The 22803-nt window shown below is 41.8% G+C and overlaps 1 protein-coding gene across 3 annotated transcripts in view; it reads left to right on the forward strand.

The window, feature by feature from the left end:
• Positions 1–16289, forward strand: part of LOC308089726 (histone acetyltransferase KAT5) — a 42140-nt gene extending 25851 nt beyond the window's left edge. For all 3 annotated transcript variants that reach the window (XM_080434619.1, XM_080434617.1, XM_080434618.1), the window contains 6 exons: positions 3105–3194; positions 6412–6552; positions 9197–9290; positions 12665–12824; positions 15173–15254; positions 16092–16289. In XM_080434619.1, the coding sequence (XP_080290745.1) occupies positions 3105–3194; positions 6412–6552; positions 9197–9290; positions 12665–12824; positions 15173–15254; positions 16092–16226 (702 nt within the window). In that variant the 3' untranslated portion in view covers positions 16227–16289. The remainder of the gene's footprint in view (positions 1–3104; positions 3195–6411; positions 6553–9196; positions 9291–12664; positions 12825–15172; positions 15255–16091) is intronic.
• The last annotated feature ends 6514 nt before the right edge of the window (positions 16290–22803 follow it).

Genomic DNA, 22803 nt, shown 5'->3' on the forward strand with positions numbered 1-22803 from the left:
GGTATCTCTGTCTTTGTGTTGTGTGTGGGTGAAGACTTGGTATCTGTCTTTGTGTTGTGTGTGGGTGAAGACTTGGTATCTCGGTCTTTGTGTTGTGTGTGGGTGAAGACTTGGTATCTCTGTCTTTGTGTTGTGTGTGGGTGAAGACTTGGTATCTCTGTCTTTGTGTTGTGTGTGGGTGAAGACTTGGTATCTCTGTCTTTGTGTTGTGTGTGGGTGAAGACTTGGTATCTCTGTCTTTGTGTTGTGTGTGGGTGAAGACTTGGTATCTCTGTCTTTGTGTTGTGTGTGGGTGAAGACTTGCCTCCGGTTGATCAGATTGGGAGAACCTGTTATCACTCTCCTAATTGTCATCAGTTAAACACCTGCTTGAATAGCTAAGGGGATGGAGGGGTATAGGGGGCAGGAGTTATGGGTGCAGGGTGCTTCCCCCTGGCTCCAGTGAGCTTGTAGATTAGATATTTACTATGGATTAGTGTGTGTGTGTGTGTGTGTGTGTGTGAGAGAGAGAGGGGGGGTATGGGGTGGAGGGAGTTGTGTGGGGTTATGTTGACCAATACACACACCATTAGTGTTAAATTGGAGCTTGAAATTTACACAATTATTGCCATCAATATTTAACCCACCGATGGAGGAGGAAACCATGCAAGGCACCTGCTCATCCGGAGCAATTAGGGGTTCAGCATCTTGTTCAAAGACACTTCCACACTAATTCTAGGGGAGCCCGGGATCGAACTGTGAACCTCTCAGTTGCCACCCGGCCGCTCTACAGGCCACTCTACCCCTGAGCCACTGCCGGTCTGCCGCCACCTCTACTCACACTTTCCAAAGACTGTCAAGCTTTTTCCAAAATAGCAGATCTACAAGCTCATCACGCATCACATTGTAGATCGGCTTTTCTTTTGTATAGTTTGTATGACAGAGGGGGGTATGTCATGTGACAGAGGGGGGTATGTCATGTGACAGAGGGGGGTATGTCATGTGACAGAGGGGGGTATGTCATGTGACAGAGGGGGGTATGTCATGTGGAGTATGGGGTGTATGAGTGTCTGTGTGTGTGTGGGGGGGGGGGGGTCACATTGTAGATCGGCTGTATGTGGTTACTCTAGGTTTTGTATTAATAGTAAAATCTGCAAAGTAACAAGTAACTAAAGCTGTCAAATGCTGTCATTGTAGTGGAGTAGAAGTAACAAAAATGGAAAGGAAAGAAAAAGGACTGTGTATTGTAAGCACTTGCATAGTACTTGAGTAAATATACTTAGCTACTTTTGCCAATGACTGACAGATTAGGTAGCACCAGATGCACTGATTGCTAGAGTGTGTAGGTGCATGGTTTTATATAGCCCTGGTTCAGAGCGTTAGTGAGTTCCCTCTAACGCCCTGGAAGACCCCTCGCTCTACGCATGTACAAGGAATTCCACTGCCCTGCCAGCGCTCAAGAGTAGTGAAAATAAACTAAACCATTTCGCTGGCGGAATGGTTTAGTTTATATGTCAGCGAGACGGAAATTATTTTTATTACTCCACAGTGCCCTCTACAGATCTGGAGGATTTGCTTACCATCAACCAAAATCTGTAGAGGGCACTGTGGAGTAATAAAAATAATTTCCGTCTCGCTGACATATTTTATTTTCTGCCCAAAAAGTGTATTTTACAGAGTAGGTGGGGTGCTGAGCGGCCCGCGCATTCAGAGAATAGACTTTCAACAACACAAAACAGCCTTTGCTTCGGTGAGTAGCGAAATGGTTGAGTTTATTTTCACTACTCTTGAGCGCTGGCAGGGCAGTGGAATTCCTTGTACATGCGTAGAGCGAGGGGTCTTCCAGGGCGTTAGAGGGAACTCACTAACGCTCTGAACCAGGGCTAGGTTTTATATGAATGGTCTTAACTAAAAGTGTATACATCACACAGCTTAGTTAATTGGAGAGCAGACCCGTGCGATCTTGGTGATGTAAAAAACATGTCTGTAGTGTAAAAAATGCGGCCACAGTGATTTTACGAAAAGTCCTTCTCTCTCTAGGGGTTTTCAGTTGAAATAACATTGACTTTCCCATTGACTTTTTGGGGTGTTTTAAAGTTAAATATTTCTAAAACTACAAATGATTTCAAAAAGAAAAGTACAAGCACCCGTGTCCACAGTAAGCTGGATTTTTTACAGTTTGAATGGAGTTTCTAAGTGAAAGTATGTAGGAGTAGTTAGGTGCCAAACTTTTGCGGAGAATAATAAAGAAATAGTGACTATCAATAGTGTGTATTATTGTGGGCTCGCTGCTGCTGCAGCGAGCCCACAATAATAATAATAATAATATCTAGTATTTATATAGTGCTTTTCTGAGTGCCCAAAGACTCTTTACATGAGTTGGGGGGACATGAGAAAACAACAAAGAAAAACTACTTTATTAGGGTCAAAAGAAAAGGCTTTTACTCCAATACAATTATTGTAAACTTTAGTTACTAGTTACTTTGTAGTTTTGATTATTATTACAAAACATGCATTAACCACTTCAGCCCTATATACAATTCGGTCATTTGAAAATAGCAGATCTACAAGTTCACAATGTGTCGCGATGCGACCCATTGAGAGCTTGTAGATCTGCTATTTTCAAAAGATCTTTATACATTTTACACATTTATTGTCTTCTGTCAACAGACTAAATGTCATCTTCTATTGTCTTCTGTCAACAAACTAAATGTCATCTTCTATTGTCTTCTGTCAACAGACTAAATGTCATCTTCTATTGTCTTCTGTCAACAGACTAAATGTCATCTTCTATTGTCTTCTGTCAACAGACTAAATGTCATCTTCTATTGTCTTCTGTCAACAGACTAAATGTTATCTTCTATTGTCTTCTGTCAACAGACTAACTGTCATCTTCTATTGTCTTCTGTCAACAGACTAAATGTCATCTTCTATTGTCTTCTGTCAACAGACTAAATGTCATCTTCTATTGTCTTCTGTCAACAGACTAAATGTCATCTTCTATTGTCTTCTGTCAACAGACTAAATGTCATCTTCTATTGTCTTCTGTCAACAGACTAACTGTCATCTTCTATTGTCTTCTGTCAACAGACTAACTGTCATCTTCTATTGTCTTCTGTCAACAGACTAAATGTCATCTTCGTCATCCTCCAGGCAACGAGATCTACCGTAAAGGCACCATCTCGTTTTTTGAGATCGACGGCAGGAAAAACAAAGTGAGTGAAAAACTAAAGAGTGATTTGCTCCGTCCTGATTGGTCCCCCATCCCGGTGGAGAGTCCCAGACCAAACAGGCATTGGGCCACATGTTATCATGTTATCATGTTATCATGTTATCATTGGGCCACATGTTATCATCACCATGTTGACAAAAAGTTTAATCAAAATTGAAATCAATTTCAAATACTTGGATTTGATTAACCCTTTAACACATACAGTGCCAAGATCGCATCGATGCGTTCTTTCAAATCCATCGCTTGAGTGCCAGGATCGCATTGATGCGTTCTTTTGAATTTTCATTGTTTAATCTGTGATCGCACGGCTGTGTTTATTTCTCATCAACACTTTCGTTTTCCACTTACGTCACACTCACCCGGAGCCGGATGTAAAAAAAAAATTTCATTTCCGGGTCACGTTGTTTTTCTCCGGTGATTTTCGGCCAGAATAAGGAAAAACACAGTTTTTCACACGGTATAAAAGACAAACGGACAGCTCAACTTCTATTTTCTATGGTCCGGGTGACTAACAGTCATCGTCGTAGTGTATCACATCGTTTTCAGGCCGATCAGCGGGCCGGGAATTGTCGAAAACGTCACATCCTTTGAATGACCGGATATGACGTGGGCCTGTTTGGGAGGGGGCGAGCGAGGTGATCAATGTTTGGATGTGCTGCTCTCTACTGGTGGAACAATCGTAGGTGCTTGACAACACAATCAGAGAATGTATTTGAATGAAAAATTACAAAACAAAAAAATTTAAAAACACGAAAATTGCTGGCACAGGGGTGAGTACATTATGAATAAACTCTGGCAGTCAATGTGTTAACTCGTTCACTACCTGACTTATTTCTGGCTGTTTGCCCACTGCCAGCAATTTAGTCTTTTTTTAAACTTTCAACAGGTCACAATTTTTTTTAATTCATTACGATCGCAAGTCCAATCGTTTGTAAACACACCGGCTATAGGTGCACGCCGCTATAGGTGCACGCCGCGCAGACAACACACTGCTATAGGTGCACGCCACTATAGCTATAGGTGCACGCCACTATAGGTGCACGCCGCGCAGACAACACACTGCTATAGGTGCACGCCGCTATAGGTGCGCGCCGCGCAGACAACACACTGCTATAGGTGCACGCCGCTATAGGTGCACGCCGTGCAGACAACACACCGCTATAGGTGCACGCTGCTATAGGTGCACGCTGCTATAGGTGCACGCCGCGCAGACAACACACTGCTATAGGTGCACGCCGCGCAGACAACACACCGCTATAGGTGCACGCCGCGCAGACAACGCACTGCTATAGGTGCACGCCGCGCAGACAACACACCGCTATAGGTGCACGCCGCGCAGACAACGCACTGCTATAGGTGCACGCCGCGCAGACAACACACCGCTATAGGTGCACGCCGCGCAGACAACGCACTGCTATAGGTGCACGCCGCGCAGACAACGCACTGCTATAGGTGCACGCCGCGCAGACAACGCACTGCTATAGGTGCACGCCGCGCAGACAACACACCGCTATAGGTGCACGCCGCGCAGACAACGCACTGCTATAGGTGCACGCCGCGCAGACAACACACCGCTATAGGTGCACGCCGCTATAGGTGCACGCCGCTATAGGTGCACGCCGCGCAGACAACAGACATTCCGATGGAGGCGGAGTCTTTCTCCTGCAGCCCAGCGTAAAAACACCATGGATCTTAACGGGAACGGACGGCTCACTTACCTTTTCCACGTCGCCACAGACCTCGCCACAGACCTCGCCACATCCCTTATGATCGCGTGTTCAACTGTTTGTAGACACACAGGGTAGGTGTGTGAGTGGCCCAGAGAAGACATTTTCAATCCACGACATTTCATTTTCCAGTCTTCGATTGACGTCATTTCCGTATCCGGTGGTGTTACAATGAAATGTGTCACTACGAGAAATGAAGGACGGTGAGATCTTTATACAATCAATTTTCAAAATTAAGTTTTTTACGTTTTAGGCAGGGAATGAGTTAACTGCCAGAATTTTTCCGAAAAGTGTCACGCCACTGCCAGCGAAAACGAGCGATTTTGCTGACCTTCACACGCACAGGGGTCTCGTAGAATCGGGGGGGAAATGGTCCGGTCGTGGTTGTAATTGGTTAATCCATTCCATAGTTACGGCCAGATGAATGTGGCTCGTTTTCGCCAAAAACTACAGAAAGCAGAGAAAAAGTGACTTTTATAAATCCTAAAGAACTACACCAAACCAGCTTCATTTTGTTGTGATCACGTGATTTCTGGGTGTGCTCTTCTTCTGTGGTTCTGGGATCATTCACAGGCTGTGGAACAGCGCCGTAGCAGAATCTGACCAGGAATCTGGTCGGTGGCAGGCAAAGAGTTAAAGGACAACTTTGTTTTTTTTACAACCAAGGTTTATGTTTTAGATTGTAATTAAAGTAAATAAAAGATGAATGTTAAAACAAATTAATTTACTGCTTTCTATAGTTTTAGCAATTTTCGCGATCATTTTTTACAGTGGGCGGGGGCATTTGGGCAGGTGGCGAAATATGTATTTTTTTACACAATAACCCGGCGTTTTCTTTATTATTATTTACCTGTAGCTCTTCTAGCCCCCAATAACTCACATCTGGCCATCAAAGACCACAGGACCTTTTTTATTGTGTAAAAAAGACATATTTCGCCACCTGCCAGAATGCCCCCGCCCACTGTAAAAAATATCGCGAAAATTGCTAAAACTATAGAAAGCAGTAAATTTAAAAAAAAATAACACTCACCTTTTATTTACTTTAATTACAAGCTAAAATATAAACCTTGGTTGTAAAAAAAACAGAAGTTGTCCTTTAAAGTTTGATTCCAGTTTGTATTTGAGAGCATTTAAATTACTAATAGAGGTTCAGGCCGCTACGCGCCGCCATGGCCCTCACATCTAGGGGAATATTAACCTTATTTTCTTTTTAATTGGGACACTGTGTATTCACACTAGGGCATTCACGAATAGTGATTTTTAGCATTCGAATTATTCGACCTATAAGGTTTTTTTTTTTTTTTCAATGGCATTGATGACTTGACTCAAGGAATTCGAGTTGACGTCACACCAGAGCTCACAGCTGCGTGTCTGCTGTAGAAAAGACACTAAAAAAGTGTGTGTGTGTGTGTGTGTGTGTGTGTGTGTGTGTGTGTGTGTGTGTGTGTGTGTGTGTGTGTGTGTTACTTTCAGACATATTCCCAGAACTTGTGTTTATTGGCCAAGTGCTTCCTGGACCATAAAACGTTGTACTACGACACAGACCCGTTCCTCTTCTACGTCATGACCGAGTACGACGCCAAAGGCTTCCACATAGTGGGATACTTCTCCAAGGTACAAACATGACTTTACACTGGGCTTTTTTTAAAGGTGTTTTAAAGGAGCTACACCATGAATTTAAAAAAAATATTTGATATTTAATATCATATGGTGTATGTCCCTCAAACCTTTTTCAAAAGGTTTGAGCCTAAATCATCACTCAGATATACTCATCCCAAGTCAATTGTCTCTGGCTTATACAGCACTTTCAGCTGCAATACCAAAACGTCCTCTTGGGCAGGGGGGGGGCTACTGAGCAATTCTGTCTGTTAATAAAAAGAAATATTAAAAAAAAAAATTTAAAAAAAAAAGAAAAATGGAAAAATTCTGCATAAAAAGAAGCATCTAAGAAAAATACAAAATCGAAAAAAAAACACTTTGAACATTTTTGAACAATTCCACCCAGTGTTTGAGGTGCCTGTTTCACCCACTTCCGGGGGGCGGAGCCAAAATCCGAGCCCGAAGTATTTGTTCGTAGAAGTTTCGGAGCAATTCGGGCACTTTTCATTTAACATTGGGTTTGCCATCATTAATGTTTATGACATCATAAAAAATTCCATTCTGAGATCGCCTGTTCAGACATGCCCATTCTGGAAATCCATGAAATGAGAAGGAATGACTGAATTTTAAAAAAAAAACATTTTTTTGGGTATAAGAGACACTGGGGACCCCAAAAAATACAAAAAAACAAGAAAAAAGTGATTTTCATGGTGTAGACCCTTTAAGCAATATTTACTTCCAAATATCTCTATATTGTGATGGTAATCATTGCCATGGTACAGGGGTCTGAATGAATGATCTCTGGAATGCTTTCCTCTCGACAGCAATGATATTATGTAGCCATTGATGTTGTTATTTACAGCAAGTTATTTTACAATAAGTTATTATACAGTTATTTTTAGTTTTAGTCAGTCTTCTGAATACATTTCCATTTAGTTTTGGTCATATTTTAGTCATCTTTTAGGTGAGTAAATATCATAAGATTTTAGTCGACTAAATCTACAGTTGATTTGGTCGACTAAGATGTATTTTGGCGGCAGATCTACAAAGCTCACGCGTTGAGCTTGTAGATCAGCTATTTTTGAAGCGTGACACCCACACGCAGCCAGGCATAAAATTACATGTCTTATAGATCTACTGGATCTCTACTCCACTAGTCTTAGTTCTACTGGATCTCTACTCCTCTAGTCTTAGTTCTACTGGATCTCTACTCCTCTAGTCTTAGTTCTACTGGATCTCTACTCCTCTAGTCTTAGTTATACTGGATCTCTTCTCCTCTAGTCTTAGTTCTACTGGATCTCTACTCCTCTAGTCTTAGTTCTACTGGATCTCTACTCCTCTAGTCTTAGTTATACTGGATCTCTTCTCCTCTAGTCTTAGTTATACTGGATCTCTACTCCTCTAGTCTTAGTTCTACTGGATCTCTTCTCCACTAGTCTTAGTTCTACTGGATCTCTTCTCCTCTAGTCTTAGTTCTACTGGATCTCTTCTCCTCTAGTCTTAGTTCTACTGGATCTCTTCTCCTCTAGTCTTAGTTCTACTGGATCTCTTCTCCACTAGTCTTAGTTCTACTGGATCTCTTCTCCACTAGTCTTAGTTCTACTGGATCTCTTCTCCACTAGTATTAGTTCTACTGGATCTCTTCTCCTCTAGTCTTAGATCTACTGGATCTCTTCTCCTCTAGTCTTAGTTCTACTGGATCTCTTCTCCACTAGTCTTAGTTCTACTGGATCTCTTCTCCTCTAGTCTTAGTTCTACTGGATCTCTTCTCCACTAGTATTAGTTCTACTGGATCTCTTCTCCTCTAGTCTTAGATCTACTGGATCTCTTCTCCACTAGTCTTAGATCTACTGGATCTCTTCTCCACTAGTCTTAGATCTACTGGATCTCTTCTCCACTAGTCTTAGATCTACTGGATCTCTTCTCCACTAGTCTTAGTTCTACTGGATCTCTTCTCCTCTAGTCTTAGTTCTACTGGATCTCTTCTCCTCTAGTCTTAGTTCTACTGGATCTCTTCTCCTCTAGTCTTAGTTCTACTGGATCTCTTCTCCTCTAGTCTTAGTTCTACTGGATCTCTTCTCCACTAGTCTTAGTTCTACTGGATCTCTTCTCCACTAGTATTAGTTCTACTGGATCTCTTCTCCACTAGTCTTAGTTCTACTGGATCTCTTCTCCACTAGTCTTAGTTCTACTGGATCTCTTCTCCTCTAGTCTTAGATCTACTGGATCTCTTCTCCTCTAGTCTTAGTTCTACTGGATCTCTTCTCCACTAGTCTTAGTTCTACTGGATCTCTTCTCCTCTAGTCTTAGTTCTACTGGATCTCTTCTCCACTAGTATTAGTTCTACTGGATCTCTTCTCCACTAGTCTTAGATCTACTGGATCTCTACTCCACTAGTCTTAGTTCTACTGGATCTCTACTCCTCTAGTCTTAGTTCTAGATCTACTGGATCTCTTCTCCACTAGTCCCTCCCTAATATGTTTGTCTAGTCTTTATGTGTTGACTAAATTGTCAATATATTTGGTCATAGTTCTAGTCAAATGAACGCTGTGTGTGTGTGTGTGTGTGTGTGTGTGTGTGTGTGTGTGTGTGTGTGTGTGTGTGTGTGTGTGTGTGTGTGTGTGTGTGTGTGTGTGTGTGTGTGTGTGTGTGTGTGCAGGAGAAAGAGTCGACAGAAGACTACAACGTGGCGTGTATCCTCACCCTGCCTCCCTACCAGCGCAGAGGCTACGGCAAGCTGCTCATCGAGTTCAGTAAGTCCAGTCGCTCTGACCAGGGTTGTTGTGGGTCCTTAAAGGGCAAGACCACTGTGGTAGAGGTTTGGTTTGTGTAGTTACATTGCCATGATTTAACTCCAAAGGTGGACAAGAAATGAAAAATAATTGCTCCATTAATTAGAAATTGATCATAAAAAATATGCTCCTCTTTGACTTACATTGTACACTGAAACAGCTCTCAAAGTCACTCTTTTAGCCCATAAACGAACACAAACTAAGCTGATTCAGACAATATAGAACATCACCATAACCAGTACTGTTTATTCTTTTAATAAAAATGTCAACTTCCTGATGATTTTACTATTTGAAGATCCGGATCCGCCGATCCAGTCCAGGTTTTCTTTCTAATAAAAATAGCTAAATCAACAGTAAGTTAACATTTTTATTACAAAAAAAAACATTACTGGGTTTGGTGATGTTCTATATTGTCTGAATCGACTTTGTTTTACCGTACAATGTAAGTCAATGAGGAGCATATTTTGAATTATCAATTTCTAATCAATGCAGCAATTATTTTTTATTTCTTGTCCACCTTTGGAGTTACATCATGGCAAGGTAACTACACAACCCAAACCTCTACCAAAGTGGTCTTGCCCTTTAAATGAATTATATAAACAAATAAAGCCTCAAAAAGACCATTCTCCATTCTTAAATCATCTTAAAACATCAGTGATGTCAAAGCACATTAAAGTGAGACACCCAAAGCCTTCACCCAAAGCCTTCACCTAAAGCCTTCACCCAAAGCCTTCACCCAAAGCCTTCACCCAAAGCCTTCACCTAAAGCCTTCACCCAAAGCCTTCACCCAAAGCCTTCACCCAAAGCCTTCACCCAAAGCCTTCACCCAAAGCCTTCACCCAAAGCCTTCACCCAAAGCCTTCACCCAAAGCCTTCACCCAAAGCCTTCACCCAAAGCCTTCACCTAAAGCAAAGCAGAATGTCAGACTTCACCGTGAAACCTCGCCATAGTGATGACCGACGGGCAGAAAAGATCACTGGTTTGACAGCCAAGATGATAGGCCAAGGTATTAGGCCTACTGTTAGCATTGTGGAGGAGAAAGGCTTGTATTAGGCCTACCGTTAGCGTTGTGGAGGGGAAAGGCTTGTATTAGGCCTACCGTTAGCGTTGTGGAGGGGAAAGGCTTGTATTAGGCCTACCGTTAGCGTTGTGGAGGGGAAAGGCTTGTATTAGGCCTACCGTTAGCGTTGTGGAGGAGAAAGGCTTGTATTAGGCCTACCGTTAGCGTTGTGGAGGGGAAAGGCTTGTATTAGGCCTACCGTTAGCGTTGTGGAGGAGAAAGGCTTGTATTAGGCCTACCGTTAGCGTTGTGGAGGAGAAAGGCTTGTATTAGGCCTACCGTTAGCGTTGTGGAGGGGAAAGGCTTGTATTAGGCCTACCGTTAGCGTTGTGGAGGGGAAAGGCTTGTATTAGGCCTACCGTTAGCGTTGTGGAGGGGAAAGGCTTGTATTAGGCCTACCGTTAGCGTTGTGGAGGAGAAAGGCTTGTATTAGGCCTACCGTTAGCGTTGTGGAGGGGAAAGGCTTGTATTAGGCCTACCGTTAGCGTTGTGGAGGAGAAAGGCTTGTATTAGGCCTACCGTTAGCGTTGTGGAGGGGAAAGGCTTGTATTAGGCCTACCGTTAGCGTTGTGGAGGAGAAAGGCTTGTATTAGGCCTACCGTTAGCGTTGTGGAGGGGAAAGGCTTGTATTAGGCCTACCGTTAGCGTTGTGGAGGGGAAAGGCTTGTATTAGGCCTACCGTTAGCGTTGTGGAGGAGAAAGACTTTCATGAGCTGATGGTATTTCTAGAACACACCGTGCCCTGTCGCCAAACAATGACAGCATGACGAGAGAGAGAGAGAGAGAACGTACGCTGAGGTAACCGGAACGATCGCCCCAAAACACACTGTTTTACTGAGGTTACGTTTAGTAGAACCTGGTGGCGACCGTTCCCAGGTCGCCGGACCTGGTTTTGGGGGCGAGCATTCTTGTATTGGCTGAGGTAACCGGAACGCTCCGTAAGATGTTATAAATGTTTCTATCCAGGCCATGAGGCCATACAGCTACATATTGTTGAATGTGTTGTGTTGTTACTATTATTATTATTTGCCATTGGGACGGAGTTCTTCCTAATTTGTCAAACGTAGGCCTCGTGAGTTATAGGCTGCCTACGGATTAAACAAGTGTTCTGTGTTAATAAACACATGTTTAATAAATAAAGTCACATTTCTATTATTTGGTTTTTGATGCTAAATTGTAAACATGAAGACTGCAGTTACGATGTTTAAAGGAAAGCACAGTTTGGGATCTCCTCAACTGTGCAACAACACAAGGAAATCAATCAACACATCGATAAATAAATAAATGCCCTGACACGTCGACACGTAGTGTATTAACTGTGTACCAGGGTTCTTCATGTTATAATGTGATGATCATCAGGTTATGAGCTGTAGTGTATTATCTGTGTACCAGGGTTCTACATGTTATAATGTGATGATCATCAGGTTATGAGCTGTAGTGTATTATCTGTGTACCAGGGTTCTTCATGTTATAATGTGTTGATCATCAGGTTATGAGCTGTAGTGTATTATCTGTGTACCAGGGTTCTTCATGTTATAATGTGATGATCATCAGGTTATGAGCTGTAGTGTATTAACTGTGTACCAGGGTTCTTCATGTTATAATGTGTTGATCATCAGGTTATGAGCTGTAGTGTATTAACTGTGTACCAGGGTTCTTCATGTTATAATGTGATGATCATCAGGTTATGAGCTGTAGTGTATTAACTGTGTACCAGGGTTCTTCATGTTATAATGTGATGATCATCAGGTTATGAGCTGTAGTGTATTAACTGTGTACCAGGGTTCTTCATGTTATAATGTGTTGATCATCAGGTTATGAGCTGTAGTGTTATAACTGTGTACCAGGGTTCTTCATGTTATAATGTGTTGATCATCAGGTTATGAGCTGTAGTGTATTAACTGTGTACCAGGGTTCTTCATGTTATAATGTGTTGATCATCAGGTTATGAGCTGTAGTGTATTAACTGTGTACCAGGGTTCTTCATGTTATAATGTGTTGATCATCAGGTTATGAGCTGTAGTGTATTAACTGTGTACCAGGGTTCTTCATGTTATAATGTGTTGATCATCAGGTTATGAGCTGTAGTGTATTAACTGTGTACCAGGGTTCTTCATGTTATAATGTGTTGATCATCAGGTTATGAGCTGTAGTGTATTAACTGTGTACCAGGGTTCTTCATGTTATAATGTGATGATCATCAGGTTATGAGCTGTAGTGTATTATCTGTGTACCAGGGTTCTTCATGGTTGTTATAATGTGTTGATCATCAGGTTATGAGCTGTCCAAGGTAGAAGGGAAGACGGGAACGCCAGAGAAGCCTCTGTCAGACCTGGGTCTGTTGTCCTACCGGTCCTACTGGTCCCAGACCATCCTGGAGATCCTCATGGACCTGAAACCAGACAACGGAGAGAGACCGCAGATAACCATCAAGTACGCACACACACACACACACACACACACACACACACACACACACACACACACACACACACACACACACACACACACAGAGACTTTAGTATGCAGTGTTTTGATTGGCTCTGTGCATTAACTGTAGTCCCAGGTTTCCTGTCCCGTTCATTTTCAGAAGCACATTAAAACCAGACACATGCATAAGGTGTCATTCAAACCAGACACATGCATAAGGTGTCATTATAACCAGACACATGCATAAGGTGTCATTATAACCAGACACATGCATAAGGTGTCATTCAAACCAGACACATGCATAAGGTGTCATTCAAACCAGACACATGCATAAGGTGTCATTAAAACCAGACACATGCATAAGGTGTCATTCAAACCAGACACATGCATAAGGTGTCATTAAAACCAGACGCATGCATAAGGTGTCATTAAAACCAGACGCATGCATAAGGTGTCATTATAACCAGACACATGCATAAGGTGTCATTATAACCAGACACATGCATAAGGTGTCATTCAAACCAGACACATGCATAAGGTGTCATTAAAACCAGACACATGCATAAGGTGTCATTAAAACCAGACACATGCATAAGGTGTCATTAAAACCAGACGCATGCATAAGGTGTCATTATAACCAGACACATGCATAAGGTGTCATTCAAACCAGACACATGCATAAGGTGTCATTATAACCAGACACATGCATAAGGTGTCATTATAACCAGACACATGCATAAGGTGTCATTCAAACCAGACACATGCATAAGGTGTCATTAAAACCAGACACATGCATAAGGTGTCATTAAAACCAGACGCATGCATAAGGTGTCATTATAACCAGACACATGCATAAGGTGTCATTCAAACCAGACACATGCATAAGGTGTCATTATAACCAGACACATGCATAAGGTGTCATTCAAACCAGACACATGCATAAGGTGTCATTATAACCAGACACATGCATAAGGTGTCATTCAAACCAGACACATGCATAAGGTGTCATTAAAACCAGACACATGCATAAGGTGTCATTATAACCAGACACATGCATAAGGTGTCATTCAAACCAGACACATGCATAAGGTGTCATTATAACCAGACACATGCATAAGGTGTCATTCAAACCAGACACATGCATAAGGTGTCATTATAACCAGACACATGCATAAGGTGTCATTAAAACCAGACACATGCATAAGGTGTCATTAAAACCAGACGCATGCATAAGGTGTCATTATAACCAGACACATGCATAAGGTGTCATTCAAACCAGACACATGCATAAGGTGTCATTATAACCAGACACATGCATAAGGTGTCATTCAAACCAGACACATGCATAAGGTGTCATTATAACCAGACACATGCATAAGGTGTCATTCAAACCAGACACATGCATAAGGTGTCATTAAAACCAGACACATGCATAAGGTGTCATTATAACCAGACACATGCATAAGGTGTCATTCAAACCAGACACATGCATAAGGTGTCATTATAACCAGACACATGCATAAGGTGTCATTCAAACCAGACACATGCATAAGGTGTCATTATAACCAGACACATGCATAAGGTGTCATTCAAACCAGACACATGCATAAGGTGTCATTCAAACCAGACACATGCATAAGGTGTCATTAAAACCAGACACATGCATAAGGTGTCATTATAACCAGACACATGCATAAGGTGTCATTAAAACCAGACACGTGCATAAGGTGTCATTATTATTATTACTTAAAGTATAAGCAATCTGGCATCAGTTGGGTTAAAACATTAACACTGAGGTTAACACATCCACCGCCAAGGGCTAATCTCATAATGTACTCACCAGTGCCAAGGTTTTATTGTTGTTTTTTGTTTTTTTCAGGTCGCCATAGGCCCCGTTAAAATCCTTTAGATTGCCCGATCCAATGTTTGTAAACAACGGGCACATGTCCTGGTGTCTACTCGTCGAGACCGCGTGTCAAACGGAGCCGCCATGTTTGAGTTCTGATCGTTTATGTTAACATGGGAAATGCGAGGATGAAAAACTACATGTCCTGTACAGCTTTTACAGGGGTTTTTGTGTACGACTTAGAATGAAGGCAGACGGGAAACAAAAAACGTGATCGCACTTCCGGTCGATTTCGGGTGGTGTTACACTGAAAATGGTCCCCCTGGAAAATTGAAAAAAAAAAAAAAAGGAAAAAGCACCACAGCCCGTAGGGCTACGGTCTCGGCGCTTAACAGTTGGATTTAACGGCCCGTAGGACTACGGTCTTGGCGGTTAATGTGTTAATGGAACTAATTGATTTAAAAATATATAATCCATAATCATTGATGTTTTCTTGTGTCATCAGTGAAATAAGTGAGATCACCAGTGTAAAGAAAGAGGACGTCATTTCTACTCTTCAGTACCTGAACCTAATCAACTACTACAAGGTGAGATGTGATGTCACAATTATCATCGTTTCCATGTTGAAACATTTTCATACATTTTCAAATATATAATAGAAATAGCTGATCTACAAGCTTACGATGCGGCCTTGTACTGTATCTGTGGACAATTAGACGATAATGGCATTTTGAAATGGCAACCGAGTGAAAGAGTGGAAATGTTTGAAAATGCTCTGCCTCGCCTCTCTGCAATCACTGTTGTGTCTCTGTGTAAACGCAGAGTAAAAAGTGAGAACGCAACGTGACACTTTGTGGTTGTCTGCTCTGATCGTTACCTTGTGAACGTGGCCTTAATTAAAAAAAAGTCAAACCTAATGATGGTGTCTCTGCTCATAGGGTCAGTATATCTTAATGTTATAGTACAGAAGTCCTGATGTCACTCGTTCATCCGCTGGGTCGTAGAAGTCATTTCTCTATGGAGAATAACATTGGTTCATCTTAGAATCGTCTCGTATAAGAATTGTGGTCCAAAAAATAAACAAACTGTCTCTGCGATATTGTCAGAGAGGCTCTGTATCGCTTATATTATATATAGAGAGATATTGTCAGGAGGAGGTTCTGTATCGTTTATGATAGTCAGTCACTTATATTTGATACAGTCCGTTTCTGGTGAAAATGTAACTAATTCGGCGGAAGTAACATTAGCATTTTCTCACCGTCAGTCGATGCTTCATATTATTTTTGGAACACAGTTCTCATTTGACGTGATATTAAATACGTCTATGGGAATTCAGAACGGGGGTGGAAAACCGTGAACCAGGTAGGATGTGTAAATTACGTCAGACTTCGGTGCTCTCTAACATAATGTGTGTCTGTTCGTAGGGTCAGTATATCCTGACCCTGTCGGAGGACATCGTGGACGGACATGAGCGAGCCATGCAGAAGAGACACCTACGCATCGACCCCAAATGTCTTCACTTCACCCCCAAGGACTGGAGCAAGAGGGGCAAATGGTAGACACAGCACCCCCTACTGACAGCAGACTGAACTGAACTGAACACAGTACACACAATCCCCTTTTTTTTTTTTTTTTAGATCTACAAACCCACACCGTCAAGTTGAAGAGTCTGGGCTTGATTTGTACTTTAGCTGCACGGCCGGTGTCGCGCACTGAAAATAGCAGATCTACAAGCTCACAACGCGGCGTAGCCACGCCGCGTTGTGAGCTTGTAGATCTGTTATTTTCAGTGCGCGACACTTAAACCTGCAATTTAAGTATGAAATGAGGCTTTTGCTGAAATGAAGCGTAGTTGTCCTTTTAAATGTGTTTGCTTTATTGTGAAGAAAAAAAGAAGAAAAAAAAACACAAAAACACGAAGTTGAAAAAAGAGACATTCTGGTTAATGGTTTCAGTTGAAATGTCCCTTTTTTATTTCTTTTTTTAAAATAACAAATAATGTATAAAAAGAGGAGAATTAAAAGACGTGATCACCTGTAACCATATGAAGGTCACTGTGGGTACAAACTGTATGTATGTCTAAAAACCTTCTCTTTTCAGGGCGTATATATATATATAAATACATTATTATTTTGTCACAATCCTCTTGTACTTTTAACCCATCGAGACCTGAGGCCCCATTCTTTAAAAAAAAAAGCTTCTAAATCAGTATTTCTGAAATGTTTTCTTATTTAAAAATCATTCAAGACTTTTCAAACACTTTTTCAAAAAAATGTTAGATTAGTGCCACGCTGTGAGCTTGTAGATCTGCTGTTTTTGAATAGCCAAGTCTAAAATCTAAAATGACACGGATGCCTTCCTGGTTTTTCATTGGTTTGGTTTATAAAACACTGGGCGACTAAACTAGGAACATTAAACTAATCTGCATGCATTGAGTTGGACCCTGATTTGTAGAGGGTGATGTCATGTAGAGGGTGATGACATGTAGAGGGTGATGACATGTAGAGGGTGATGACATGTAGAGGGTGATGACATGTAGAGGTGATGACATGTAGAGGGTGATGACATGTAGAGGTGATGACATGTAGAGGGTGATGACATGTAGAGGGTGATGACATGTAGAGGGTGATGACATGTAGAGGTGATGACATGTAGAGGGTATGACATGTAGAGGTGATGACATGTAGAGGGTGATGACATGTAGAGGGTGATGACATGTAGAGGTGATGACATGTAGAGGGTGATGACATGTAGAGGTGATGACATGTAGAGGTGATGACATGTAGAGGGTGATGACATGCAGAGGGTGATGACATGTAGAGGGTGATGACATGCAGAGGGTGATGACATGTAGAGGGTGATGACATGCAGAGGGTGATGACATGTAGAGGGTGATGACATGTAGAGGGTGATGACATGCCGTGTTATTATTAGAGTTTTCACCACAAAATGCCAACGTTGACGTCATTATTTTGACATCTTAGTTGTTTCCATGGTCACAGGTAGGGATGGGGATCATTAATGTGTCCCTCCGGCTTATCCATCTGATTCAGATATATATTTGTTTGTTTTGGTTTACTTTGAATCATATAATAAAATCTGACTGTACAAACCCCAGAAATAAGCTCACAGTCCACAGCCATGCCGTTGTGAGCTTGTAGATCCGTCTATTTTAGCACCTAACCAAGTCTAACCAACCAAGGCATTTTAAGATGTATTTGGCTATTAAAAAATAGCAGATATACAAGCTCGTAGTGTGGCACAGAGTGCCGCGCTATGAGCTTGTAGATCTGCTATTTTTGAAAAGAATCGTGAACATTTTGTGCAAATGGTTGAATATGTGTTTCTTTTTAAATAGACCTGAGGTTGATCCTCTAAATCCTAACAGTTTTCTGAAACACTTTGTTGCTATAATATCAGTTGGTTCTCCAACCTTGTCATGTCAAGGACCCCAAAATGACATGTATCTGGCCCCGTTAAGTGGTTAAAATCTGAAGGGATATGTATTTGTTTCCCAGTCTAAATGGGTTAAAACAAATCTATATATACTAGACCATACCCGTAGGGGGATATGAGCACCCAAGCCCCGGTGAAGGAAGCAGGTGAAAGTACAGACCTTGCTGCTTATTTCTCGCGCGAAACCTGGCAACGTTATCTCCCATTGTTTGACACATAATGGCTAATAAAAAGCTGAGATTTGATGAAATTGAGAAACGGGCTTTGCAGTTAAGTTCAGATGGTAATGGGCAATGGCAAAATCAGATCAAGTGCTCCAGCCAGTGAGGAGAAACGAGCACACACACACCGAGGCCACAGAGGTTAGTCAAATTATAGTTAGATATCATGTACAAAGGTCTTTTCCCAGTAAAGTTCCCCTTTAACTTGTGCTCCTACAGTAAAGTACAGTATGTTGATGAGTCATCCTTAGCTGTGACTATCTCTCCACTCCCAGAATAACTGTCAACCTTTAACAAATGTACATATAGAGACAAACTGTGTTTTTTTTACCATATAAGTGGAACTGAATGACTCCATGTTGAACTGTTATTACAATGTAAATGTACAGCTGTCTCATTTATTTTTCTTTGCTTTGTTTAGTTTTTTTGTACAGACTGTAGTACCGTGGTTTAGGGCACAATGTGTTTCAGTTGATTTAAAGGCACAATGATGTGTTTCAGTTGATTTAAAGCCATGTTACCAGCCTCTCTGTTGTTCTTCTCCTGCAAACAAACAAGTGACGTCTTCTTTTTACACTTTCTGTCTGTTTATGTGGTTTAATGTATCTCTTTTTTTAAAGGGATAGTTCACCCCCCAAATGACCTTTTTCTATCTATTACACTTGAATTCATAGTTTTTGTCTCATTCCTAAGACAATAATTTGATGACCGGCAGCGGTTCCTGTAGGAGACACAAAGAGTCTCCTTTGTGTCTCCTACCGGAACCGCTGCCTACCGGTCCACTGGTCATCATAATTATTGTCTTAGGAATGAGACACAAACTAAAACATAACCATGTATTCAAGTCTCCATGGAGTGACTGATACATAGGAAAAATAATTTGTTTCGATCCTTAAAGGGAACTATCCCTTTAAACACATCGGGTGCCGAACACGGTCTGAACCGTGTTTTCAGTTTTTTCCCACACGGGAGGGGCTGGAGCAGCTCTGGAATCACCCGTGGTGATTCTGAGAAGGAAAGGACAGATGGATCACCGTGTCAAAAAACATGGCTCCCATCCGCTTCCGTTCTATCTCCTTCTCTAAAACCCCTATAACTCCCAAACTTTTTACGCTGGGGAAAACGACTCATTTTGTATGCACGATCGCTCCGCCATTGTTACTCGCGTGAGAGATGTTATCGTTCCAGGCGTTAGCCAGGACCATCGGGCAAAATGGAGGCATGCTTTTTTTTCACATGGAATGCACGTCGTGGAGTCTACAGCTTAAACAGCGCCGCGCAGCGCAACGGTGAGATTTCGGCACCGAACGTAATCTGTTATGAAATGCTGGCACCCAATGTGTTAAGGATCGTTTTGACGTGTTCGAGATTTATGAATTTTACACAGACTATGAAGCATAGTCAGGGAAATGACCTGAAATGTGAGCTCGGGAAATGTTTAGGAAATAAAGACATACGACTGATTTACAAGCTCACAACGCGTGTCAGTGTGACAGGTTTTGAGCTTGTAGATCGGCTATTTTCAGTGCGCCGCTGTGGCCAACCAGAAGTAGATCACGTCCTTCACACACAACCAGAAGTAGATCACGTCCTTCACACACAACCAGAAGTAGATCACATCCTTCACACACAACCAGAAGTAGATCACGTCCTTCACACACAACCAGAAGTAGATCACATCCTTCACACACAACCAGAAGTAGATCACATCCTTCACACACAACCAGAAGTAGATCACATCCTTCACACACAACCAGAAGTAGATCACATCCTTCACACACAACCAGAAGTAGACACATCCTTCACACACAACCAGAAGTAGATCACATCCTTCACACACAACCAGAAGTAGATCACGTCCTTCACACACAACCAGAAGTAGATCACATCCTTCACACACAACCAGAAGTAGATCACATCCTTCACACACAACCAGAAGTAGATCACATCCTTCACACACAACCAGAAGTAGATCACATCCTTCACACACAACCAGAGGTAGATCACATCCTTCACACACAACCAGAAGTAGATCACATCCTTCACACACAACCAGAAGTAGATCACATCCTTCACACACAACCAGAAGTAGATCACATCCTTCACACACAACCAGAAGTAGATCACATCTTCACACACAACCAGAAGTAGATCACATCCTTCACACACAACCAGAAGTAGATCACATCCTTCACACACAACCAGAAGTAGATCACATCTTCACACACAACCAGAAGTAGATCACATCCTTCACACACAACCAGAAGTAGATCACATCCTTCACACACAACCAGAAGTAGATCACATCTTCACACACAACCAGAAGTAGATCACATCCTTCACACACAACCAGAGGTAGATCACATCCTTCACACACAACCAGAAGTAGATCACATCCTTCACACACAACCAGAAGTAGATCACATCTTCACACACAACCAGAAGTAGATCACATCCTTCACACACAACCAGAAGTAGATCACATCCTTCACACACAACCAGAAGTAGATCACATCTTCACACACAACCAGAAGTAGATCACATCCTTCACACACAACCAGAGGTAGATCACATCCTTCACACACAACCAGAAGTAGATCACATCCTTCACACACAAAGCATGAGCTTCTTTTTGTCTTTAATGAACAAACAGCCTTTTATAGTCTGAGGCTCCTCTGGAACCAAAGTGGGCGTGTCTCTATCCTACAGGCTGGAACATGCAGATGTGATATAAATGTAAACGATGGCAAAAGCAGGCAAAACGATATGAAAAAGGAAACTAACTGCCATCGACGATTGAATTGTCCCGTAAAATGGTCATATTGGACTTATGCCCCGCCCCCAATTACAATGGCTCTGCTTCAAAGTGTTGGAAACGAGGCACCAGGGTTCCAAGAATCTAGAAGGAACATTCTACAAATGTCTTCTAATCCATATCTCTAAATATGTTGTTCCAGGGACCCCCCCCCCCCCAAAAAAAAAAGCAAAGATTTGAGTTACAAATGTTTGCTTAAAGAATGTATACATTCAAAGATTTGCAAACATTTTCACTTATTTAAAAAAAAAAAAGCAGATCTACGTGAGCTTGTATATCTGCTATTTTTAAATAGCCAAAGAAATAAAAAATGACACCGCTGCGTTCCCCGAGTGAATGGGTGCATCCACACATGAGATGAAAGTTTCCGAGGACACTTCAACATGCAGCCAGGAGGAGCATCATGGGGATCGAACCGGGACCCCTTCCTGAGCCACTCCCCCCCCCCCCATGATGTGCATGTCACCGTAAAACATGCACAGAAATGAATAAAGTGCTGCGTCAACCATGGAGCTGAAACCGTTGAACTGCCAAAGGTAAAGCATCAAATGTTTATAAGAAGAATGAAACACAGCTCGTAGCCACCATGCAGAAATGTATTTCAATATCCAGTTAACATCAATTATTAACATTTCAATATGTACCCAATTAACATACATGTCTGCATGGTGGCTACAAGCAGTACGCCACGTCTTTAGTCTACCTTTGCGTGGTCAGCACCTCAGCACTACCAGCCTGTTAAATCATTACATTTGAGCATCAAATGGTAAAGGTAGGGTCAGTGATTGATTGATTGATTGATGTACTTTTATTTAGTAAGACATGAGAACAACAGTACATGGAAGTACAAATCCACAATACAAGGTCTACTAAACTGGAAGACTCATTAAGCACTGAGCTTGTTTAAGATGAGAACCCCATGCACACAAATCATGATGACATATAAGAGACAGACAGATATACACACTACTATACATATAAGAGACAGACAGATATACACACTACTATACATATAAGAGACAGACAGATATACACACTACTATACAGAACGTCATACAATCAGCTTACAGGTTACTGGTATGAAGAGTGAAAAAAATATATACAAAAGAAGAAAATTAAAAAGGGGGGGGGTAGGGGGGGGGTAGGTTAAGACTTAGACAGGGGCCATTTTCGAATTGCAGCCTCCTGAAGGTGTATCATTAGGGCAGTTTTGAAAGTGAGTAGGGTTTTACACTCCTTTACTCCTTTTGGTAGGGCTCTGGAATCACCCACGGTGACTCTGAGAAGGAAGGGACAGCTGGATCACTGTGCCAAAAAACATGGCTCCCCGTCCGCTCCCGTTCTATCTACTTGATAAAAACCTAAACAAGTAATTTTCGATGGGCGATTACTCTGTAATGGCGACTCTCGTGAGAGATGTTATTGTTCCAGGCGTTAGCCAGGACCATCCATCATCGTACACGCATCCATTGTTTGCGTGTGGGTGCTCGCTGTGGAGTCCACACAGCGTTACAAACGGTGAGATCTCTGGCACTCAAAGTAATCTGTTTTAATAAAACGCTGGCACCCGTTGTGTTAAAAACAGCAAAAATAAAATAAGAAAAAAAAATTAAAGCATAAAAACAGCATTTGTAGTTACTAGTC

This window comes from Gymnoscopelus braueri, assembly GCF_963280865.1.
Source record: "Gymnoscopelus braueri genome assembly, chromosome: 8".
Taxonomy (NCBI): domain Eukaryota; kingdom Metazoa; phylum Chordata; class Actinopteri; order Myctophiformes; family Myctophidae; genus Gymnoscopelus; species Gymnoscopelus braueri.